At 39.1% G+C, this 24,095-nt stretch overlaps 1 protein-coding gene across 1 annotated transcript in view; it reads left to right on the top strand.

Annotated features, from left to right (window-relative positions):
- ADAM10 (ADAM metallopeptidase domain 10) overlaps nt 1-15,434 on the top strand; it is a 103,435-nt gene extending 88,001 nt beyond the window's left edge. Inside the window, exons 11-16 of the mRNA XM_080934212.1 lie at nt 2,031-2,181; nt 2,916-3,099; nt 3,874-3,982; nt 4,661-4,881; nt 11,562-11,688; nt 13,217-15,434. Coding sequence (XP_080790338.1) covers nt 2,031-2,181; nt 2,916-3,099; nt 3,874-3,982; nt 4,661-4,881; nt 11,562-11,688; nt 13,217-13,311 — 887 coding nt within the window. The 3' untranslated portion in view covers nt 13,312-15,434. The remainder of the gene's footprint in view (nt 1-2,030; nt 2,182-2,915; nt 3,100-3,873; nt 3,983-4,660; nt 4,882-11,561; nt 11,689-13,216) is intronic.
- Nucleotides 15,435-24,095: the final 8,661 nt, after the last annotated feature.

Raw genomic sequence — 24,095 nt, forward strand, 5'->3', positions numbered from 1 at the left:
GTATCACAACTCCATTCCCTTTAAAGGGTAAACAGTATTCTACCATGTAAACATATCAAATATTGGTCTTGCATTCAGCTGTATATCTATCTCTCTTGTGACATTTTTTAGATTTCAAATATTCTACCTTGTCTTAAAGTTGTTTTGTGTATCCTCCTTTTCCATAAAACTATACTTGAATACAGATATTGAGTCTTTTGTATATAAGGAACTTTCAAAGAAATGATGAACTGAGGACTTCTAGATACATTTTTAAATATAGTTTTTATTGGGATAATTGTAGATTCACATACAGTTACACAGCACTAGGTACTCAGTACCTTCACCCAGTGTCTCCATTGGTAATATTGTGCAGGCTGATAGCATCACCAGGTTGATGCTGTCATCAGGGCCCACTCCACACTCCTGTTTTCTCAGGGTGTTTGTTTCTTTTAACATATAATTACATGTGTGGTTTTACAGACAAAAGTATCCATCAGGACAAGGATTCTCAGTGTTTTCTGCTTATAACTACACCTAGCTGTCTCTTGCTATTTCCTACCCACCCCACCAATCTCTTCTTTTGTAAAATACTGCTCCTTTAAAAATGTACAGATGGGATTGTATAATATATAACCTTTAGGGATTGCCTCTGTTCACTTAGCAGAAATCCCTGAAGAGTCATTCATATTTTATCAGTAGCTTGTCTGCTCTGTTGCTAAGAGGTGCTCTCTAAAATATAATGATTTGTTTAGTCATTCATTTACTATACATAGCAAGGCTGGCTATTTGTATGCTTTTGCTTTTATCAATTAAATATTTGTAGAATTCACATGTAGGGTGTGTGTGTGTGTGTGTGTGTGTGTGTGTGTGTGTGTGTGTGAGGCACATGCACATGCTCATAAATGTATATGAACATAAACTGTTTATTCTTTGGATAAACATCTAAAGTCTAGTTAACAGACAATACAATGATCACTTGTTTTGTTTCTTACAAAATTTTCAAACTGCTTCCCAGGGAGGCTGTAGTACGTTGCATTCTCATGATCTAGTTATGACCAGTCTCAATTTCTTCATCATTATCACGGTCAGAATCTAGTGTAGCCACTACTTTTGTATTGAGCCATTCAGCCGGTGTGCGGTATAGTTCCTTGTGTTGTTCTGCATTCTTCTGGTAACAGTGGGAACTTTTTCACAGCTTATTTGCTGTCTGTCTTCTCTGATGAAATGACTCATGTTTTGCAACTGTTTTAATGATTTTTGTTTGGTTGGTCCATTAAATTTTGAGATTTTTTTTTTTTTTGTTCCACAGAACATAACTGGGTATTTTTTTTGGGGGGGGGGGTTGTTGTTTTGTTTTTGCTCTTTTACATTTTCTTTTTTTATTATTGGTTATTTTATTTATTTACAATTCAAGTGTTATTTCCTTCCCTGTTTCCCCTCTGCAAACACTCTGTCCCATCTCCTCTACTCCCTGCTTCTATTAGATGCTACCCATCTCACTCCTCACCACCTTAGCATTCCCCTGTGCTGGAGCACTAAGCGTCCTCTTCCATCGATGTTAGAATCCTCTGCTACATGTCTGCTGAAGCCATGTGTACTTGTTGGTTGCTGATTTAGTTTCTGGGAGCTCTGGGGGGTCCGGTTGATTGATACTGTTTTCCCTATGGGGTTGTAAACCTCTTCAGCTCCTTCAGTCCTTTCTCTAACTCCTCCATTGGGGTCCCTATGCTCAGTCCAATGGTTGGCTTTGAGCATCCGCCTCTGTATTGATCAGGCTCTAGCAGATTTTCTCAGGGGACAGCTATACCAGGCTTCTGTCAGCAAGTGCTTCTTGGCATTAGCAATAGTGACTGGGTTTGGTGTCTGCAGATGGGACAAATCCCCAAGTGAGACAGTCTCTGGATGGCCTTTCCTTCAGTCTCTGCTCCACTCATTGTCCCTGCTCTTAAATAAACTGTCACACCATCTCTCCAGCCCTGAGCTTGTAAATTTTGAAAAAAAATTAGTATATGCATACAGTGCTCACCTTGTCCTGTGACTTTCTTCAGAGTCTGGCCAGCCTATCTGTGGAAATGGGATGGTGGAACAAGGGGAAGAGTGTGACTGTGGCTACAGTGACCAATGCAAAGATGAGTGCTGCTTTGATGCAAACCAGCCAGAGGGGAAGAAATGCAAGCTGAAGCCGGGGAAGCAGTGCAGGTACCTGCCTTGCCGACCCCAGTGATGCAACATCTCTGGAAGGTCACCCACCACAGTTAGGACAGATTTAATGCTGAAATCAAGAGAGCCATATGGCAATGGAAGTTTGTCTTGCTTTGTTGTATTGTCATTTATGTTTTTGGAATGACAGCATTTGGAACAATTTATAATTTAGTGATTTGGGTATTGAGAGAAACTGTGAAAATGCTGCTTCATAAATGCATGTATCATTTAGTTCCTAACTTAGAAAACATGACTATATTACTTTAAACTATTTAGGTGAAGTGGGGCATGTAGGCATCTGTGACTTAGTACCATAATGCAGTCATGATTACAGGAAATAGACTACAGTTTATACAAACTTTTTAAATGATTAGTCTGTGAATCCAAGTGTGATTTCAGTATAGAAAGGTATAAATTTATTAATGTGTTATGTACCTGTGGGGGGAAACACTAAAAAGTTTTCTAATCCTAAATTCACCTCACAAAAGGCAGGTTAATAATGTTGATTTGTAGCATTTTTGACTGTGGAAACCATATACTAAATCATCTTCTTAGACTTGCTAGAATGTTCAAATAGAGTAGCTTGTTACTAGTAATATTTGAAGTTGTATTCCAGCAATGTACTTGCCACTTAAGAGATGAAATTTATGATATGAAAATTTGGCTCATATCTAAGTGTATAATAAATAGCTAGTGATTTACTTTATCTGATCATTTACCATTTCTCCTAGTCCGAGTCAGGGACCCTGCTGTACAGCACAGTGTGCATTCAAGTCAAAGTCTGAGAAGTGTCGGGATGATTCTGACTGTGCAAAGGAAGGGATATGCAATGGCTTCACAGCCCTTTGCCCAGCCTCTGATCCCAAGCCCAACTTTACAGACTGTAACAGGCATACACAAGTGTGCATTAATGGGGTAAGCATTTGACTTAGATGTTTTAAGTTTTATTGAGCATCCTTTTTCAGAATAATGGTTAACGGCCATCAGGTAACTATTCTGGGGCTACCATTCAGTAAGGTCCCTATCTGTTCCCCACAAAGCCATGAATGTATGTGATACAATTGCCTGGTGGCGTACAGGTAGCTCCAGATTCACCTTTCATCTTTCAACCATGTGTCTTTGGTATTCACAAGAGTACAGCTAGGCATGTCATCTTATCTGCACTGCTTTCAAGTTATATAAATTAATATTTCAGGAGTCTGAATGAAAGAACTCATCTGGTCATTTTCTCAGAGTGTGAAATCTTCTGAGCTCCCATGGCTAAATTTCACTTTGTTCTGCATGAAGAAAACTTACTTTTTCTCTGTTTATAGAGGAGCTATAGTAACCAACACAAATGTGGAACTGTTCCTTCCTCTCTTTTTGTTTAGGTTTTTGTTGTTGTTGTTGTTGTTGTTGTTGTTTTCTCTTCATTCCTTTAAAAGTTATGCATGTTTCTTTCATTTAGTCTCAGCTCTATTTATGTGGTATTATTGGCTCTGATATTCATGTGTGGCTTTGTTTTGTGGTACTGGGGATCAGACCTAGGGCCTTGCATGTTCTAGCAAGTGCCTGCCATAGAGGTGCAGGCCTACCCTGTTGTTTGTAACTCCTATTTCCACTTTATTATTTGACACCAGAAGCTTATAGCTGCCTAATACTGTGTGTCTTGACTGCACAGAGATGAAAAAAAATTTCCCTTTTCCCCAGCAATGTGCAGGTTCTATCTGTGAGAAGTATGACTTGGAGGAGTGCACCTGTGCCAGCTCTGATGGCAAAGATGATAAGGAACTATGCCATGTCTGCTGCATGAAGAAAAGTAAGGCTTTTCAATAACTCAACTTAAAGTCGACTTCCATGATGTTTTCCCCCCATCCTTTGGGAATGAGGTTTGAGCCTTGATGTGCGAGAGCATCAGAAAGGGACAACAGTATCAAAAATAGCTTAGCAGAGCCTTAATGGGAAAGAAGCTTCCCTTTAAAACGTGGAGAGAAACCTGTTATAGCTTACAGACACACACACACACACACACACACACACACACACACACACACACACAGACAGACAGAGACAGAGCTGCCATGAGAGTGATGGCATGGGTGGGGTGGTGTGGGGTAGAGAACACCCTTGCCTTTAAGTTTTCATTGTTAAACTGATCCACAGTTTAGACAGATACTTTCTGGCTAAACCAGTTCTCCTGAGAAAAATTCAGTTGTAGCATTTCACTATGGTCCTTACAGTGTTGCTAAGTAATAATTAGACAAGATCTTGCCAGCCTTTGGTAATAATTTATGTAACACACCTCAGTGGTTCTAAAGCCATTGCAGGCACTAAGTCGATTGTTTGTTTTTATTTTAACATTTAAGGTAAATGAGTAACAATGCTACTCTAACAAACTAGTATAGATCTGTAACATGGGAATGAGCTTATGTAGTGTTTTCTTTCCCAGAGTGTCCTGCCTGGTATTCTGACCTGTATTTGGCACTTCTTTTTCCAGTGGCTCCATCAACTTGTGCCAGCACAGGCTCTTTGCAGTGGAAGAAGCAGTTTAGTGGTCGGACTATCACTCTGCAGCCGGGCTCTCCATGTAATGACTTCAGAGGCTACTGTGATGTTTTCATGCGGTGCAGATTAGTAGATGCTGATGGCCCTCTGGCTAGACTGAAAAAAGCAATTTTTAGTCCACAACTCTATGAAAACATTGCTGAGTGGATTGTGGTAAGTATAGACTTCATTCATAAAAACTTCAAAATTTTTGATCTTAATTTTACTTGGGCAGAGGTTACCAATATTGGAGGGTGAACACTTTTCCTGTTTGTACTAGGTCCACTCTATGTGTAGTCTTTGAATGGTTAGATGTCCTGGCTCTTATTTCTTTCTGCAGTGATCTGTATCTCCACCTGACTGTATTCAGAGCTGGTGGGTGGCAGTCATTCTGATTCCTGCTGCTCTCCTTACAGTGTCTCACAGGTGACTTCTGGTGGTGCAGATGTTAGTGTTTCTACTGGACTTTTCGGGAAAGTGCTGCTTGGGTTTGTTTGTTTTCTTTCTTTTTGTTGTTTCAGTAGAACAGGTAGCCAAGGTCCTACCTTGCTCAACAGTAAAGATGAGAAAGAGGTTGATCTTTTTGAAGGCTTTTTTCTTGAATTTGTTGTTGTTTTTCTTCTTCTGATCTTTCAGTGTAATTTCTGGGTGTTAGTCTTGTCTGTGATAGATATTGAACTATGTAAGATAACCAATCCCTTAATGCCTACACTGTTTACTTGGTTCTTATCTACTGAATTTAATTTAATTTTTAAATGTACATTTCTCTAAATTGTAAAATCATTGACTCAGTTAGTGGAGTACTTGTCTACCATTCACGAGCCTCTGAGTCTCTGAATTGTTGGAACCAGTAATCATAAAATGGGGTATGGTAGCAATTTGTTATTTCTAGCAGTTGGAAGGTAAAGAAGAAAGATCAGATGCTTAAGGTCTTCCTCACATAGTATGTAGCTGATTCTGGCAAGTCTGGATTATGTGAGAAGCTGTCTCAAAACAGACAAACTTGATGCCAGTCAGTGATACTTGAGACCCTGTCTGAAAACAAAACAAACCTTTGAAACATTGTTTTTCCTGTGGTTTTCTTAAAGAATTGAGATTAGCCTAAATGTTCATGCATCCCAAGTGACTTGTTTTGTATTAATGATAGTTTGTATCTTGGTGTGCTATCATTTTTGTGGTAATATATACTGTTCTAAGAGGCTGTGCAAGAAGTGAAGGACCTCCTTCACTGAGACTTTTCCAGTGCTGCCTAGTGTCCTTTTGTCTCCATTGATGGTGCTCTATGATTCCTTTTCTCCTCATGCAGTTCTGTGGAGTTTGAAGAACCCTGAGAACACTTCAATATTTTATGGGTATTGTTGTCATGGAGATGATCTTTTTATTTTATTTTATTTTATTTTATTTTATTTTATTTTATTTTATTTTTTGGTGGAGAGTTGTTCTGACAACCTCTGCTGAGTTTTTTGTCTAGCTAGCATGCATTGATAAACACTCCATACATAGCCTTAGCACCTGCTAAATGTAGCTCTTGAGATCCTGGGCATTATCACTTGTTTAAGTGGGAGTTGAGGACATCAGTAATTCTTTACCACTTTCTGTTATAGTTGATGTGCTCTTATTCCTCTTTCCATCTTTTTAAAAAAAAAAAAAATATTTATTTAATGTATATCAGTACACTGTAGTCTTCAGACACACCAGAAGGAGGGTATCAGATCGAATTACAGATGGTTGTGAGCACCTCAGTGCTCTTAACTGCTGAGCCATCTCTCCAGCCCCCTCTTTCCATCTTTTGCACTAGATTTGATGTTGTAGAGAACCATTATTACCTTTGGGGGGGGGTATAATTATATGCCTCTTTCCTTTCATTCTTACTATGCTGTGACTTTTTAAGTTTGCCAAAAGCTTGTGTTTTTCTATTATTATTACTAACATTTCTTTTCTGGACCCTGTTTTCACTGTGGTGTCCAGGTCTCTAATCCTTGGCCTTCAGGGGTCTCTCTACCTTCAGCCTTTGGATAACTGGGCTTGTACACACTTTTGTATGTGTGTGTGTGTATGTATGTATATGTGTGTGTGTGTGTATGTGTGTGTATGTATGTATGTATGTATGTATGTATATATGTATGTATGAATGTTTGTATGTATGTATGTATGTATGTATTGGCAAGTCTTATATCACAGCCCTAAACCTAGTACTTTCTATACTGCCCAAACTGAGCTCCAACTAACATCAGTCTTATAGCAACTCCCAAAGGAACTTTCTCTCTCTCTTTTCAAGACATGTTTTTCTGTCTAGCTCTGGCTGTCCTGGAATTCCCTCTGTAGACCAGGCTGGCTTCCCTCAGCTCTGTTGTCTGTCTCCCACTCGAATGCTGGAATTAAAGGAATGTGCTGCTTCCTCCCAGCTTAGTTTTTCATTTCTTAAATCAGTTTTTATCCCCATATTTTGTTCTGACTTTATGAATGTAGATACTAAGTATCTGCTTGCTTGCTTGCTTGCTTGCTTGCTTGCTTGCTTGCTTTTTATTTTTATTTAGAGCAGTGGTTCCCAAGTGAATCACAGATGACAGTTGCTCTCAGGTTGACTGTCCAGTGCCTCTGAGAAAACTGGAGGCTGGTGAGGTCCGGAGAAGTCCTGGAATGGATTCGTCTTGGTAGCTTTGTTTTTAAAACAATCACAGAAGCATTTACTCACCGAAAGATTAGAAACCCAGACGTTCTTAGGTGTCATTTTGTAAGCATAGTCCAAGAACAGCAGCTGTTAGTGCTAGTTGTATATGAGTGTCACCATAGGGCCTGGAATCCCCTAGAATCCCCTGGAGCTGGAGTTACAGACCATGTGAAGTGCCATGGAGTTGCTGAGAACTGAAGTTGGTTTCTTATGGTGGAGAAATCTTAAAATTGTTTAATATTTTTGTTTTTGGTTTGTTTGTTTTTGAGGTATGTGCGTGTTTGCGTGTATTTTTGTTTTTCTGTGTGTCTCTCTGTGTGTTTGTGTTTTTCTCTGTGTGTGTGTATGTTTTTGTTTTTCTGTGTGTCTCTCTGTGTGTTTGTGTTTTTCTCTGTGTGTGTGTATGTTTTTGTTTTTCTGTGTGTCTCTGTGTGTGTTTCTTTTCTCTGTGTGTGTGTGAGTGTGTGTGTGTGTGTGTGTGTGTGTGTGTGTGTGTGTGTGGTGCTGGGAACTGACCCCAGGGCCTCACATGCTTTAGACAAATTATCTACAACTGAGCCATTGTAAAGTTTTCTTTAAAGGACGACACCACAACTGCATTCTTAAGTGCCAGCAGTAGCAGATGTACAGGAATGTTTCATGGAGGAGAAAGTGTATGAATCTCCCACACCAAAACAGTCTGAAAAGTCTTTTGAAAGCTTAGCGAAGTTTCGTGATTGACAAAATACTCCATTTAAAAGCAGGCCTGCTTCTTGCCCTGCAGCCTGTCTGCCCATGCTGAGTCTCCTGTGTGCTCTTCAGGACCTAAGTAGAGCTGTGCTGCTTCGCACACTTAGGCTTCATTTTCTGCTTTCCTGTCCCTCTCCTGGGCCAGCAGCGTTAGGACAAAGTGCTTAAATGAAAAAGAGGCGAAATCCAGCCTGTTGTTTGTGCAGTGTAGCATTGATGACAGTGTAGAAGGTGTTAGGAGCACAGGAGGCTGGAGACAAATTGGTAGGAAGAACGTCAGAAGCACTAAGGATGTAGGGAGCTGCCCTGACACTACTAGGCCTCAGCCTCGGTGGAACAGGACCACTATTGCTCTTTGTGCTTAAGAGCTGACTGCAGTCCGGAAGGCACTGATCCCAGAAGTAACTCAGAAACGTACAGTAGCTGTCGTTAGTAGTGAATAATTCTACTGGTGTTTACTAACTGGGCTCAAGGAATGCTGAGCTTCCAACATTGCTCCGTATTGTCTCTGCACTGTTAGGACAGACAGACAACAGTCCTGTACCCTGCCTCTTGATAAATAGCAACTATGTTACTGGAGAGTGAATAAAATAGAAAAATAATAAAAATCCATAGAAAATTTCTATAACAAGGATGATATCATCCTGAGGACAAAGAAAAAAGGAACTCTGAAAATTGTTTTTTATAGCAGACAAAAGAATGTTTTAGAAAACTAACAATCTAAGATCAGATACAAGAAATAGATTAAAGAGCAGATTGTAGGCTCTAGGTCTTCCAATGAACATTCAGTAGAACACAAAAGTACACCTGAGCACACCTGGATCAGCTGGAAAGATAACAGAAACGGATGTTTTGTCTTTTTGGACTTTTACTCAGAGTTCATAAACCAACACAATAGTTAAATAACTTGGGAGAAAAGAGTAGTTTGCAAACCCATGGTTTCTAAGCCAAAATCAGCCCCATCAACATGTTTTGTATGGTCTGCACATTGCTTTTAGACACTCTGAACGAGTTTGCCAACATTTAACAATAGACTTCATATAGAAATTCAGATTTGTAATATCCTAAAAAACAGATCTTTGGGTCAGAAGATTGAATTGCATTGCACATTCCAGCCACATGGGCATTTGAGTTTTCACCTCTGCCACAGTGACTGTAACAGACTGGAAACCCCTGCCACGGCCTATAGAATAGGGAAAGGAGAAGGAGGGTGGCTGTGGGACTCTCTTGTGCATACCTGCAGCCTGAAGATGGTTGCAGATGGATGGGAAGCCACGCATAGTATAAACTGTTCTAGGCTCATTATGAATTCAAAACAAAACAAAAATGCCCTCTTTCCATTTTCTGTTCCCTCTTTCCTTTCATATTTTTTTTTTGTTGGTGGAGGTGGGGAAAGGACTGAGACAGAATCTCGTATGGCCTAGTCTAGCCTCAAAGTGAGTATTAGTTGAGTCTAAACTCCTGCTCCTCCTGCCTTCATTTCCCAGTTGCTGGAATCAGAGACATTTAGCACTACATCTGGCTCCCTTCCTCTCCTTACCTTTACTTTTCATATCTTTATTTCAGTGTTCTTTGTACCATGAATATGCCTGGTACCAGCAGGGCCCAGAAGACAGTGTCAGATTCCCTCACAGTTACAGATGGTTGTGTGACTGCCATGTTGATTCTGGGACTTAGAGCCTGTAAGAGCAACCAGTGTTCATAAACACTGAGCTATCTCTCTATCACCTTTACATAAAAACAAATAAACAAACCCCAAAGTGTGTGTGGTGTGTGTGTGGTAGCAAGGTGTGTGTTGTCCGGCTGCAGAACCACAGAGCTGACTGGCTAACAGTTAAACCTTATGTAGTTAGGAGGATGTGGGGAAAAGCATAGTGTGGTGTGGCATCCCCCGAGTAATGGAAGGTGAGTGCCATGTCAGGGTGCAAATGGAGTGAGCAGGTTCTACAGTGAAAGGCTTCTCCCTGTAAGGCAAGTACCGTGTCAGAATGCAAGTGAGGTGAGGAGGAGAAACACTAAAAGGAACCAGTCTTCAACAGAGATAGGGTGGTCCAGGACTCAGATATTGAAAAAATAAGGTGAACCTGGAACTTTCTATGTCATAAAGTAAGTGCTTAAAGAAGGAAGTGGGGAGTGTGTCAAAAACTCCATGGTAATGATAGTATTGGGTTATAACCCATTGTAGAGAATAGGAAACCCCAACAGAACAGTAAATAAATAAATAAATGATAATTTATGGGGAATGGAATGTGTACTCATTGATTCAACAAAGGAAGAATATCTTGTTGATTAAGTCTGGTGGATAGCATCACAATCAAGTAATCAAGGTTAGCATTAGAGTGATGAAGTCAGAGTCATGTCCCCAGTATCAGGGTGTGGTAAAAGAGTACAAGATCTCTCTTGTGATCTTCCTAACAGATGCATGACTGGCATCTGATGGTGATCAGGGTCAGATGATGCTCATGAGAAACACCAGAGAATTCAAAATAGGTCATTACCATCCTCTACTTAACAACTTCCCTGAAAGTGTCAAGTGTCAAAGTCTTAAAGGCCAGAGGGAGCTGTAGGAGCCTCCCAGACAGAAGGACAGCAGTGGAGCCCAGCAGCACATGATGCTGAAGATGTGATGAGACAATAAAGCTTGTGTGGGTCTTTTACAATCTAGGAAGATGCTCTTATATCTTGTAATGGAGGATTTGTGTGTATATTTCTGTCCATCTCTCCAACCATTTGTGGTCTGTGTGTACATGTGCATTATGTGGGAGGCCAGAGTTTAATTCTGCGTGTTATTTTCCACCTTTTTGTTGTTGTTGTTGTTGTTGAGGTAGCGTCTTTCACTGAACCTGTATATTTATGATTGACAAAACTGCCCGGCCAGCAAGCCCAAAAGATACTCTTGTCTCTGCTCTGCAGTGCAGGGATTCTTGGTATATGTTTTTACACCTGGCTTTTTTAGTGTTTAGGGATCTGAGCTTGGATCCTCATTTTGGTGACAAGCCAGGCAGGCCCATTACCAATTGAACCCCATGTTATGGGACTTTCATGGGGAGCAGTGTGGTACATAAAGCTGACTCTGGTTCAGATTTTTGAAAGTTCTTTGCACTGTGTTTACAACTTTTCATTATGCTAGAGATTCTTCCAGGATAAAACAAAAGTTGTTTTAATATGAAGGAGTTTATGTATGCAGGAAAAGTGACTGGGGGTGTTTTGACATAGCATGTATTTTTATTTTAGGATCTGGATAAACAGTACAGAGTTAGTAAGTTGTGTAAAGCCTCAATGATAAAGATGTTTTGAGTGTTTTGCTAGAAATAATTAGTAGTAATTGTTTAAGGGTTGCAATAATCTGCATTAAAGCCAGTGTGGACATTCAGAAATTGAAAGTTGTAAATATTGCATATAATGAATGTTAGTGTCTGCTGTCTTAAAACAGTTTAATTCTGTTCCTGTTCAGGCTCATTGGTGGGCAGTACTACTTATGGGAATTGCCCTGATAATGTTAATGGCTGGATTTATCAAGATTTGCAGTGTTCACACTCCAAGTAGTAATCCAAAGTTGCCTCCTCCTAAACCACTTCCAGGTAAGGTGCTGAGCAATGGGTATTGCTGTGAGCAGAGCCAGAGCTAAGGGTCAGGGAGGATGCAGCCCCAGGAGGGCTGTGTTTTTGATAAATTGCCCGACAAATGATTCACTGGCTGGGTAATTGTCTGTCAGGCCAGTCTAGTTATTGACTGCCATTGTAATGCTGATCTATCCTGAGCATTATGAAACATTTGACCAACATTTTGAGTTTTGGTTGGATCTTCCTTCTGTATTTTTATCTCAGTCTCTTACCTTACCATACCTTGTTTTTTGCTATAGTATGTAAGGTGATTTTAAATTATTGGTCTTTGTACCTAATAGCTAATGGCTCTGATACTATTTGTAATGTCTGTGTTCTTAAAATAGTTTCTGGTACTGAAACACATTTTCCTCTGGAAGAAGCTTACTGAGAAATATAAATCTGTATGGAGGGGGAGTCTTAGCTTCAGATGTTAAGAACCTATCAAATAGTCCCCATCCTCACTGTCTGGGTGATACTGGACTAGGATAAGTCAACTTTGAGCAGTTGAAGAAGATAGGAAGTGACTGTTCTGATACAGTTAGTCTTATCAGTCCTCCTTTCCCCTGTCCAAAGTGTGAGTGGCTAGTCATTACAGGTGTGGGAAGACTGCATAAGACAGTGGTAGGAAAACCAGGGTTGGGTGCTAGCATATGCCCCTCCTCAGGAGATCCGTCTCAGGTCAAATTGATTTCTTCTGCTTTGTATTTCCCCACAGCTGTTCCCTTGCATTTTTCTGTGTTAGCACAAGAGAGCCCAGGAGTCATGGTGGGGTGGAGAACATCTGATTTGATATACTCGCTTTCTTAAGTTTCTTAAGTTCTTGAGTCAGAACCCAGGCACTTGTGTGAGTTTAACACATTTCTAAGAGCTACAGGACACCTTTGAGGCATGGTTGCCATGGTGCCCTCCTTCAATGGAGAGATATTGGACTTGTATATTGACACCTCTGAAAACTGATCGTCACTTGTTAAAATTTCATAAAAGTGCCAAACACTTACTTAAGGATGGTTTTAAAGTCTTCATGACAGACTGCGTGAGTGACTTGCCATCTGCTGTGCAGAGAGGTCTCAAGTGTCTGTCAGGGCTCCAGTCATAGGTTCTGCCCTCAGAGCTATAATACATAATATAGACTGGTCAGTCTAATTCTTAAGGGTGTCAAGTACTTGGAATGTGCCTCTTCTCCACTGAGATGTGCTGTTAAATATTAAAGATGGAGCAGACTTAAAAGACTTAATATAAAATAGTGAAACATGTTAGTAATTTTTATATTGAGTACAGGTTAAGGTTGGTATTTTTAACTTGAAGTGGCCTAGATAAAATAAGTTTTAAAATTAATTTTTATTATATTTTTTTATTATGACCACCAGAAAACTGAAAACTGTGTTATAGGGGACATGTTTCTGCTGGTCAGTACCAAAGAATAGCTTTCCTTGGTGAAAGAGTGCTTCCCTTTTGAAGATCAGGAGGTGGTGAAGCACAGTAAGCTGTTTTGCTTTTGTTGCAGGCACTTTAAAGAGGAGAAGACCGCCGCAGCCCATTCAGCAGCCCCCGCGCCAGAGGCCCCGGGAGAGTTATCAAATGGGACACATGCGACGCTAATGCAGCTTTTGCCTTGGTTCTTCCTAGTGCCTACAGTGGGAAAACTTCACTCCAAAGAGAAACCTGTTAAGTCATCATCTGCAAATGAAACCCTTACAGTTAATAGCTAAAGAAAAAAATGGCAAGAGATCATGTCCTCAGACCAGGTGGAATTACTTAAAATTAAAGCCTGAAAATTCCAATTTTTTGGGGGGGTGGGATGGAAAAGGAACCCAATTTTCTTATAGACAGATATTTTTAACCTAATGGCACAAAGTCTTAGAATATTATTATGTGCCCTGTGTTCCCTGTTCTTCGTTGCTGCATTCTCTTCACTTGCAGACAGACTTGGCTCTCAATAAACTTTTATCACAAATTGAAATATATTTTTTTCAACTGCCAATCAAGGCTGGGAGGCTCGACCACCTCAACATTGGATACATCACTTGCCAATGTACATACCTTGTTATATGCAGACATGTATTTCTTACGTACACTGTACTTCTCTGTGCAATTGTAAACAGAAATTGCAATATGGATGTTTCTTTGTATTATAAATTTTTCTGCTCTTAATGAAAAATTACTGTTTAATTGACATACTCAGGATAACAGAGAATGGTGGTGTGCAGTGGTCCAGGATTCTGTCATGCTTCATGGAGGCCGTTTTGAAATGAGAATCATTGCTTTTTCTTATGATGGAGTTGGTTCTTACGTACATCTTTTTCCTTGTTAAATGGCTGCTATGAGCAGGAGAGGCTGTGCTGAAGAACGCAGCTGATGGCTTACAAACTGGACACTTGGCTCCAGAGTCAGTTCTTTATGTAGATGTCTGATTTCTGCTTAGTATTTTATACTTTCTAAATCAATTCCATTTTTAAATTGTTAGGTGAATTTTTTTTCATGCTTTGGTAGGAATTATGTTGGAAATGATTATTTTCATCTGTAGCCTGCTTTGTGTATTCCATATACTTCAAGCCTGCTAATTCTGTTTTTACCAGATATGGAAAAGGAAATCAGTGTCTTCATTGAAATATTTGGACAGTTCTTCAGCACATTGTCACTGATTATTGGTAACCACTAGAGATGAGTAAATTGCTCAGCAGGTAGTTGAAATTGTAGATAGGTTTTCTGAAGTCGTTTTACCCCCAAGACATTTTTAGCAACAATGAAGGTAGACAGCACAGTGTCCCATTACAAACTTCTTTTTTTAAGCAGATATAAATATTGGCATTTTTAAAGAAAGAGAAAGCAAAAGCATTTAATGCATTAACAGGCTTATCGCTATGCAGAAAATGGAGGGGCATTAAAAACTGTAAGCTTGTGACATATTCATTGCTTCTGTTTCCAGCTACATCACTTAAATTAAAGTCAACAGCAGTGATTTTCCTGGCTTTACGTAGGAGGCAGTTTAGAGAAGGTTGACAAGATTACTGTGTTTGACTTTTTTTTCTCCTTTTTTCTTAAGAGTCTAAGGTTTACACAATCACTCACAATGTGACGCGAGCCAGCAAGGCCAAAACCGCTAGAGAAACAATGGGATCTCTCCTTGTAAACTTGTACAGTACTCGGGACTTTTTTCAAAACAGCTTTTTGTACATGATTTAGAGACAAATTTTGTACATGAAACCCCAGATAGACTATAAATAATTCTAACTCAACAGGTAGGTAGCTGTGTATGACACTGCTTTAAATCATTCAAATGCCTTTGTTTTTGGACTGTGCAAAGGTTGGAAGTGGGTTTGCATTTCTAAAATGGTGACTTTTACTCTGCAAGAGTTCTTAGTAACTACTTGAGTGTGGTAGATTTTGGAACATGTACATTTTTTTGCTTGTAATGTTATCCTGTGGTAGGGTTTCGGCAGTTATGCACTGCCCTATTTTATTTTGAGTCTAAGTTAAATGTTTTCTGAAGAGATACATGCACTGAACTGTTTCCACTACAAATCAAGATGTGGTAAAAAATGAAAGGACCAGGACCAGTGAGATCTAATACTACTGTCAGTTTAATGTCCACTGTGTTTTATACAGTATCTTTTTTTTTGTTGTTCACTTTGGAAATTTTTACTAAAACCTGCAAAAAATAAAGTATTGTGCAAAGATGTAAGGTTTTTTGAAACTTGAAATGCATTAATAAATAGACTTGATGAAATCAACTTGATGGGTCTATGTTCGATGAACTCAGAACGGTCAGAAGCAGCTACTGTGCTGAATGAGGACTATTCAGCAGAAAGGTCTCTCTCCCCATGCAAGTGCAGGTGCACTATTATGAAGTCCAGAGCCACAGTGAGGAGCTGATTGTCATTGTCATACACAGACAGCATGTTAAAAGTCATTCAGCGCAGCTGCTTCTCACTGCTTCTAGTCAGTGTCCAGGACTCGTCTTATTGAAAAGCTGAACCTAACTGGAAACTTTCAGTCTTCTTTCTCTGTTCTCAAAGTCCTGTCTGGGTGCCTAGTGCTTTATTAATGTCTAATTTATCCGGATGTGGTAGTGCCCATCCATAATTTCAGTACTGTAGAGGCTAATGTAGGATAGGGAGAGAAAAGGCCAACCCAGACTATATGAAAGATTCCTTCCCTAAACAGTCCTGGTAAAGTTCTTGCTTAGCATGCACATGGACCTTATTTTCAATTCATAGTATCCCTGCCAGTGCCCTGCACAAAGAAGACCTGGTCTAATGAAAATATATTTGAAACTTTAAACATCTTTCCTGTCTTGCCAGATTTATTGTTTATTATAAGCAGAGAATTGACATTGTAGTATTACCTACAAAAGAAATTATTTTGTATATAGGACAGTGCCCTTTATGGAATAATATGCCTCATATTTCTATTTTAAAATTAAGACTAGCTGTAAACATTAGCCTATATTAAATAAGTAAATGTGCAATACTTTGTTTTTGTTTGAAGTGGAAGTTTTGCTCTGTAGCTGACCTTGAACTCACTGCCTTTGCCTTCCAAGTGACGGAATCAGGGGCACTTACATTGTGTTTATCTTAACATACTTTTATAGTAGTTAGTTAATAATGGGGGGGTCTTGTTTTGTTTGTTTTCCCATGAAACTGATGTTTTTTTTTTTTCCAATTTATTTTATGTGAATACACTGTTGCTTTCTTCAATCAAGCACACCAGAAGAGAGCATTGGGTCCCATTAACAATGGTTGTGAGCCACCATGTGGTTGCTGGGAATTGAGTTCAGGACCTCTGGAAGAGCAGTCAGTGCTCTTAACCAGTGAGCCATATCTCCAGTCTGAAACTGATAATTTTTACCAAGTCAGATAATTACAAGTTTGTTGCTGCTTAAATTTTGTTTGGAATTTATTTTTGGTATAGTTTTCTAAATTTTAACACCAGTTTACAAACAAATATATCATTACAGTTTCAGAATTTAGTGATTTCCATAGCAGCAGGCAATATACAGGTTGGGGAAGGATTTATCTAAGGAAAAGCTTTTTAAGATTAGTCTTAGCTTTTCAGCATCTTTAATACTTTGTTGTCTGGGTCCTTTAAATTTCTTGCATTCATAGTTGAATATAAAACTGAAGATTTGCCAAAATGGAACAGTTTTCTACTTCTAAGTCTTGTCTTGGGCTGCTACTGTATTTTAAGACTTATTGTTGCTCTCAACCTGGTGTCTTTGGTAGCTGTGAGGTATGCGTACTTGTCCTTGAAAAAGCCTTTAAGTTGTCTTGGAGTATTTCTAATTAGAAGTCTCAGAGCTTCTCAGCATTGATGTAGCAAATGTCTTGTGAACCTAGATACAAGGGAAACAGTCACCTTCCATATTTAAAGGGTCAGGGTCTCCCAAAGCCAGGGAGCAGGATGGGTGGCAGTTGGAAGCAGCAGGTAAAGGACGACTCACCTTTGAGAAGTCACTAATGGTGTAACAGAGTATCGGGGACAGAAACAAAAGATCATCACTTTGCCCAGAGTGCAGCTTTGATTTTATCATTTTAGATTCTCAATTAAGAGCTCCTAGGGCAGTACAGTGCATGGACCAGTAGCCCTCACTACTTAGGAGGCTGAGCAGGATTGTTCCCTAGAGATAGAAGCCAGGCTGGGCAACAGCATACAGGTTTCTAAGCAGGAGAGCCACATCAGCAACAACAAAAATAGAGACTTCTAGTTGATTTTTTTTCTCCCCATTTATTACCAGTTTAACATTTTCATGTTTGTTTCTGGAGCTGACTCTTTAGTGAGACAGATTAACCCTTTGTACTCTGTATTCCTATATGAGCTTTGTGTTTTCAGACATATACTTGTGTGCTATTTTCATTAGACGTTTGTGGATTTATAATCGATAAACTATTAAAAAGCAACTGGATACAAGATAAATACAAGAGGGTTGAATGCAGTGATTATTACTGTCTCTGTCGTGAAGTCCCCGTGAAAATGCTAGGGCTAATCCAACAAAGAGCAGGTAAAAGCAAGAATGTGGTAACAAGAATGCATTTTTTTGGCAACTGAGAAGCAGAAGGAGGTGTCCTGTCTGGTTTGGCAGCTTCAGGGACACCACATTCTAAGCCTGAAGTGAAATGGGTGTCTGGGCATTGGATAATGGATGCTCTGGTCTCCACTGTCAGGATTTCAGGGCACAGTATGTGAGTAAATGCATATGACATAAAGTATAATTTGTAATCCATCTTTCTTATTTACCAAAATAATAATGCTGTATTAACCATTCTGATGGCTGTAATGATCTGACCCTTTGCCTTCTTACATTAATCATTTCCTGTTGTTTGGGTATTTATGTTCCAGATTGATCAATGTGTTAAACAATCCTTTGTGGAAATCCTAAGTCTAATAATACAGTCTTAAAACTAGAGTTTTGGGTTAAAGGCGATTGAAAAGTCATTGATTTTAAAAGGTGATAGTGTCTTTCACTGTTAACATATAAGAATTTCTTTTTAAAGAAATATGAGAGGTTGAAAATCTGCATGTATTGCCCCCAGTAAGTTTATTAGAAACAACAGTGGAAGACTGTTTAATTGATTTAATGAAGGTCAAAACAGTGCTCTAGCTATAGTCTTTAAATACCATTTTCTTAAAAGGAGTCAGACTTCCTTGGATAAGTGGTTAATCCTGTGTATAGGGAAAGCTATATACAAAGCGGGGGAGAAAAAGATCTGCCACACCAGTCTATACAATGATTCAGGAAGCACGTTGAAGATAATTTTAGCAAAAATAAAAATAATATCTTCAAGAGATTGAAACTCTGGTTTTACAAATTCATAGTCACCTTTTAAATATGAAAAATTTAAAGACATGCTGGCCAACAAACTGAAGAAAAATACAGAATTAGGACGTTGCCATTTTACCCTTCAGGGATGAAGGCGTGGAGAAGATCCCCTTCAGGCATTGTCAGCCTCAGGAAGAGACAGCAGGCCTGTGACCACTCTCAAAGGAAGCACATCTCTACAGGAGCAAACCACAAAGTCAGACCATATCCCGATCAAGCTTCCAGACCTCACACCACTTTCTAGAAACAGAAGGAGCCAGTGAAAGCACAGGGGAAGTCCACACTATCCAAGCTTTGGGAACTGCAGAGCAAGTGACCAACTAAAATCCAAAGAAAGATAAAGATCAATTAGAAAAGACTTAGCTTGCCAAGACAATTGATGGATTTATTTGGATTCTGCAATGGGAAAACGTAAAAGATCATTAGGGATATGTGAAACAGGATTTGATAGTTGATGATTGTAAGGGATTGCAGTTATTTTTAGTGGTTACGCTTGGTTTTAATTTTTTGTTAGGTGCTGGGGGTGGAGCCAGGGCTTTGTGCCTACTGAGCATGTGTCCTACCTCGTGAGCTGCAACCCCAAGTCCACTCACTATATTTTTTTATTGGATAGTTTTCTTTATTTACATTTCAAATGTTATCCCCTTTCCCAGTTTCCCCTCTTGAAACATCCTGTCCTGTCCTCCCTCCCTCTGCTTCTTTGAGGGTGCTCCCCCACCCACTCCTGCCTCCCTGCCCTGGTGTTTCCCTATATCGGGACATTGAGCCACCTCAGGACAAAGGACCTTTTCTCCCATTGACAAGGCCATTTTCTGCCACATATGTGGCTAGAACCATGGGTCCTTCCATGTGTACTGTTTGATTGGTAGTTTACTCCCTGGGAGCTCTGGGATGTCTGGTTAGTTGATATTGTTCTCCCTATGGGTTGCAAACCCACTTCATCTCCTTCAGTCCTTTCTCTAACTTCTCCATTGGGAACCCTGTGCTTAGCCCAGTGATTGGCTGTGAGCATCTGCCTCTGTATTTGTCAGATTCTGGCAAAGCCTCTCAGGAGACAGCTATATCAGGCCCCTGTCAGCAAGCACTTCTTGGCATCAGCAATAGTGTCTGGGTTTGGTGACTGTATATGGGATGGATCCCCAGGTGGGGCAGTCTCTGCATGGCCTTCCCTCAGTCTCCACATTTTGTCTCCATATTTCCTCACTTAGGTACTTTGTTCCCCCTTCTAAGAAGGGCTGAAGCATCTTTGGTCTTCCTTCTTGAGCTTCCTGTGGTCTATAAATTGTATCTTGGATATTCTAAGCTTTTGGGCTAGTATCTGCTTATCAGTGAGTGCACACCCTGTGTGTTCTTTTGTGACTGGATTACTTCATTTAGGATGATATTTTCTAATTCCATCCATTTGCATAAGAATTTCATGAAGTCATTGTTTTAAATAGCTGAGCAATACTCCTTTGTGTAAATGTACCACATTTTCTGTATCTATTCCTCTGCTGAAGGACATCCAGGTTCTTTTCAGCTTCTAGCTATTATAAATAAGACAGCTGTGAGCATAGTAGAGTGTGTGTCCTTGTTATATGTTGGAGCATCTTTTGGATATATGCCCAGGAGTGGTATAACTGGGTCCTCAGGTAGTACAATGTCCAATTTTCTGAGGAACCTCCAAACTGATTTCCAGAGTGGGTGTACCAGCTTGCAATCCCACCAATAATGGAGAAGTATTCCTCTTTCTCCACAGTCTCAACAGCATCTGCTGTTACCTGAGTTTTTGATCTTAGTCATTCTGACTAGTGTGAGGTGGAATCTCAGGGTTGTTTTGATTTGCATTTCCCTATTGACTAAGGATGTTGAACATTTCTTTAGGTGTTTCTTAGCCATTTGGTATTCCTCAGTTGAGATTTCTTTAACTCTGTCCCCATTTTTTAATAGGATTATTTGATTCTCTGGAGTCTAACTCCTTGAGTTCATTGTATATATTGGATATTAGCCCTCCTCTATCAGATGTAGCATTGTAAAGCTCTTTTCACAAACTGTTAGTTGCCATTTTGTCCTATTGATAGTGTCTTTTGCCTTATGAAAGCTTTGCAGTTTTATGAGGTCCATTTATCCATTGTTGATTTTAGAGTATAAGTCATTGGTGTTCAATTCAGGAAAATTTCCCCAGTGCCTATATGTTCGAGGTTCTCCCCTACTTTTTCTTCTATTAGTTTTGGTGTGTCTGGTTTTATGTGGAGATCCTTGATCCACTTAGACTTGGGCTTTGTACAAGGAGATAAGAATGGATTGATTGGCATTCTTCTACATGCTGACCTCCTGTTGAGCCAGCACTATTTGTTGAAAATGTTGTCTTTTTTCCACTGGTTTTGTTGATTCTTTGTAGAGTTCTTTTTGTTTCTACTTGGTTGATTTCTGCTCTGAGTTTGATTATTTCCTGCCTTCTACTCCTCTTAGGTATATTTGCTTCTTTTTGTTCTAGAACTTTCTGATGTGCTGTCAAGGGCTAGTGTATACTCTGTCCAATTTCTTTTTGGAGGCCCTCAGAGCTATGAGTTTTTCTCTTAGCACTGCTTTCATTGTACCCCATAAGTTTGGGTATGTTGTGCCTTCATTTTCATTAAATTCTAAATTCTTTAATTTCTTTCTTGACCACATTGTCATTGAGTAGAGCGTTGTTCAGCTTCCATGTGTATGTGTGCTTTCTGTTGTTTTTGTTGTTTTTGAAGACCAGCCTTAGTCTATGATTATCTGATAGGACACATGGATTATTTCAATCTTTCATCTGTTGAGGCCTGTTTTGTGATTGAATATATGGTCAGTTTTGGAGAAGATACGATGAAATGCTGAAAAGAACATATATTCTTTTGTTTACCATGAATTGTTGTTCTATAGTTGTCTGTTAAATCCATTTGGTTCATAACTTCTGTTTGTTTTACTATGTCTCTGTTTAGTTTCTATTTCCATGATCTCCCCGTTGATGAGAGTCAGGTGTTGAAGTCTTCCAATATTATTGTGTGTGGTGCAATGTCTGCTTTTTTCTTTTATGAATGTGAGTGCCCTTGCATTTGGAGCATGGATGTTTAGAATTGAGAGTTCATGTTGATAGGTTTTTCCTTTTAAGAGCATGAAGTATCCTTATCTTTTTTTATAACATTTGGTTGAAAGTTGATTTTATTCAATATTAGAATGGCTACTCCAGCTTGTTTCTTGGAACCATTTGCTTGGAAAACAAATTTCCAGCTTTTTATTCTGAAGTAGTGTCTGTCTTTGTCACTAAGGTATATTTACTGTATATAGCAAAATGCTGGATCCTGTTTATGTGTCCAGTCTATTATTCTGTGTCTTTTTATTGGCGAATTGAGTCCATTGATGTTAAGAGATATTAAGGAAAAGTGATTATTTTTGTTGTTAGAGGTAGAATTATGTTTGTGTGGGTATCTTCTTTTGGGTTTGTTGCAAGAAGATTACTTTCTTGCTTTTCTCTGGGTGTAGTTTCTCTCCTTGTGTTGGAGTTTTCTATCCATTATCCTTTTGGGGCTGAATTTGTGTAAAGATATTGTGTAAATTTGGTTTTGTCATAGACTATATTGGTTTTTCCATCTATGGTAATTGAGAGTTTTGCTGGGTATAGTAGCCTTGGCTGGCATTTGTGTTCTCTTACTGTCTGTATGACATCTGTTCAGGATTTTCTAGCTTTTAGAGTCTCTGGTGAGAAGTTGGCGTACTTCTGATATGTCTGCCTTTATATGTTACTTGACCTTTTTCCCTTACTGCTTTTAATATTCTTTCTTTGTCTTGTGCATTTGGTGTTTTGATTATTATGTGGTGGGAGGAATTTCTTTTCTGGTCCAGTCTATTTGAAGTTCTGTGGGCTTCTTGTATGTTCATGGGCATCTCTTTAGGTTAGGAAAGTTTTCTTCTATTATAATATTATATTTATAATATAAATACAATAATTAAGATATTTACTGGCCCTTAAATTGGGACTCTCTGCTCTCTTCTATACCTATTATCCTTAGGTTTGGTCTTCTCATTGTGTCCTGGATTTCCTGGATGTTTTCGGTTAGGAGCTTTTTGCATTTTGCATTTTCTTTGACTGTTGTGTCAATGTTTTCTATATTATCTTCTGCTCCTGAGATTCTCTCTTCTATCTCTTGTATTCTGTTCCCGATATTTGCATCTTTGACTCCTGATATTTTTCCTAAGTTTTCTGTCTTCATGGTTGTCTTCCTTTTTTGTTTCTATTTCCACTTTTAGATCCTGGATGGTTTTGTTCAATTTCTTCACCTGTTTGGTTGTGTTTTCCTGTAATTCTTTAAGGGATTTTTTTTTTTTTTTTTTTTTTTTTTTTTTGGTTTCCTCTCTGCTGGTAGTTGGTTGTGCTGTCTGTGACTGGAACCTGTTTCTCCTGTGAGCCTGTGATCTTAGGTATGTCAGCACTCCTGGGAGACCAGCTCTATCAGAGCAGGATTTAGGTCTGGAGAACTGTGCCACAGGTTAACTGCGGGTGCAGATGGAGACCGGAAGGGCCCACTCACTTTATTTTATTATTATGTGTGAGTTTCATGTGGTTACATTCTTAAAGGAAGCCTGTATCACATAAAGATACAAACTTAAATATTATTAAAGTGATTATCAGTGTCTTAAGGTGTCTGTGAAAAAAATTAGAGTTGGTCAGTATGTGGAAGGAAGTTGAAAAAAGATTGTGAGTTAGTAATTGCTGAAGCTAGGCAGTGGGGTACTTAACCAATTCAGCATACAGTTTTTTTCTATGTATATTTAAATGTTTCCATTAACAGTGTTTTAAATATGGATTGCTCAAGGCTGTATTTATAGCCTATATTCATGATGAGTTTCATAATGATTTTTAGTGGAATTTAGCTTGAGCCAATCAAGCTAACATGATTAATTATATTCTGCTCCAGTTCCAATGAATGATTGATTTTTAGTATCAGGGTAGAATTTGAAACTACCAGTGATTTGGGAGTCTTAGTAAGCAGCTGTTTGATCCCTCCTTACTTTTACACTATCTCGTGACTTGCTAACTCCTTAAGGAAAAGAATTCTCTTCTATTACACATCAGAAGTAATGGTCAAGCTACCCACAGTAAACTTACAAATTCTACATTGGGATAAATGTTCAGTAGCAAGTTCTCAGTACAGTAAACTGGAATCTCCATCTTATTTAAATGACACTAATTCCTGGAGATACAAATATATTTTTAAAGAGATATTCTGGTTTTGTCCTTTTTTTTTTTTTTTTTTTTTTTTCATTATAAGGGGGCTAGAATGCTTTGGCATAATGTAGGTTGTCTTACATGAAAACCTCCATTTTCATCGTGAAAAGTGAAAGGTTTGGGAGGCTGAGGCTGCTTAGTAATGCTAAACAGTTTTTACAAATTAAGTGTCAGATGTTACTCGTGTTTCCTAATTTAGGTCTGTAACAGCCTAGTACCCATATTAGCATCTTTGTTAACCCTCTCCCCTCACCTCACTGTATCAGCAGGGTTGGAATCCTGTCCTGTACCATCGTAGTCACTCTGTGGACTTTAGTCATTTCAGTCATTCAC

Source organism: Micromys minutus, assembly GCF_963924665.1.
Source record: "Micromys minutus genome assembly, chromosome: 21".
NCBI lineage: Eukaryota > Metazoa > Chordata > Mammalia > Rodentia > Muridae > Micromys > Micromys minutus.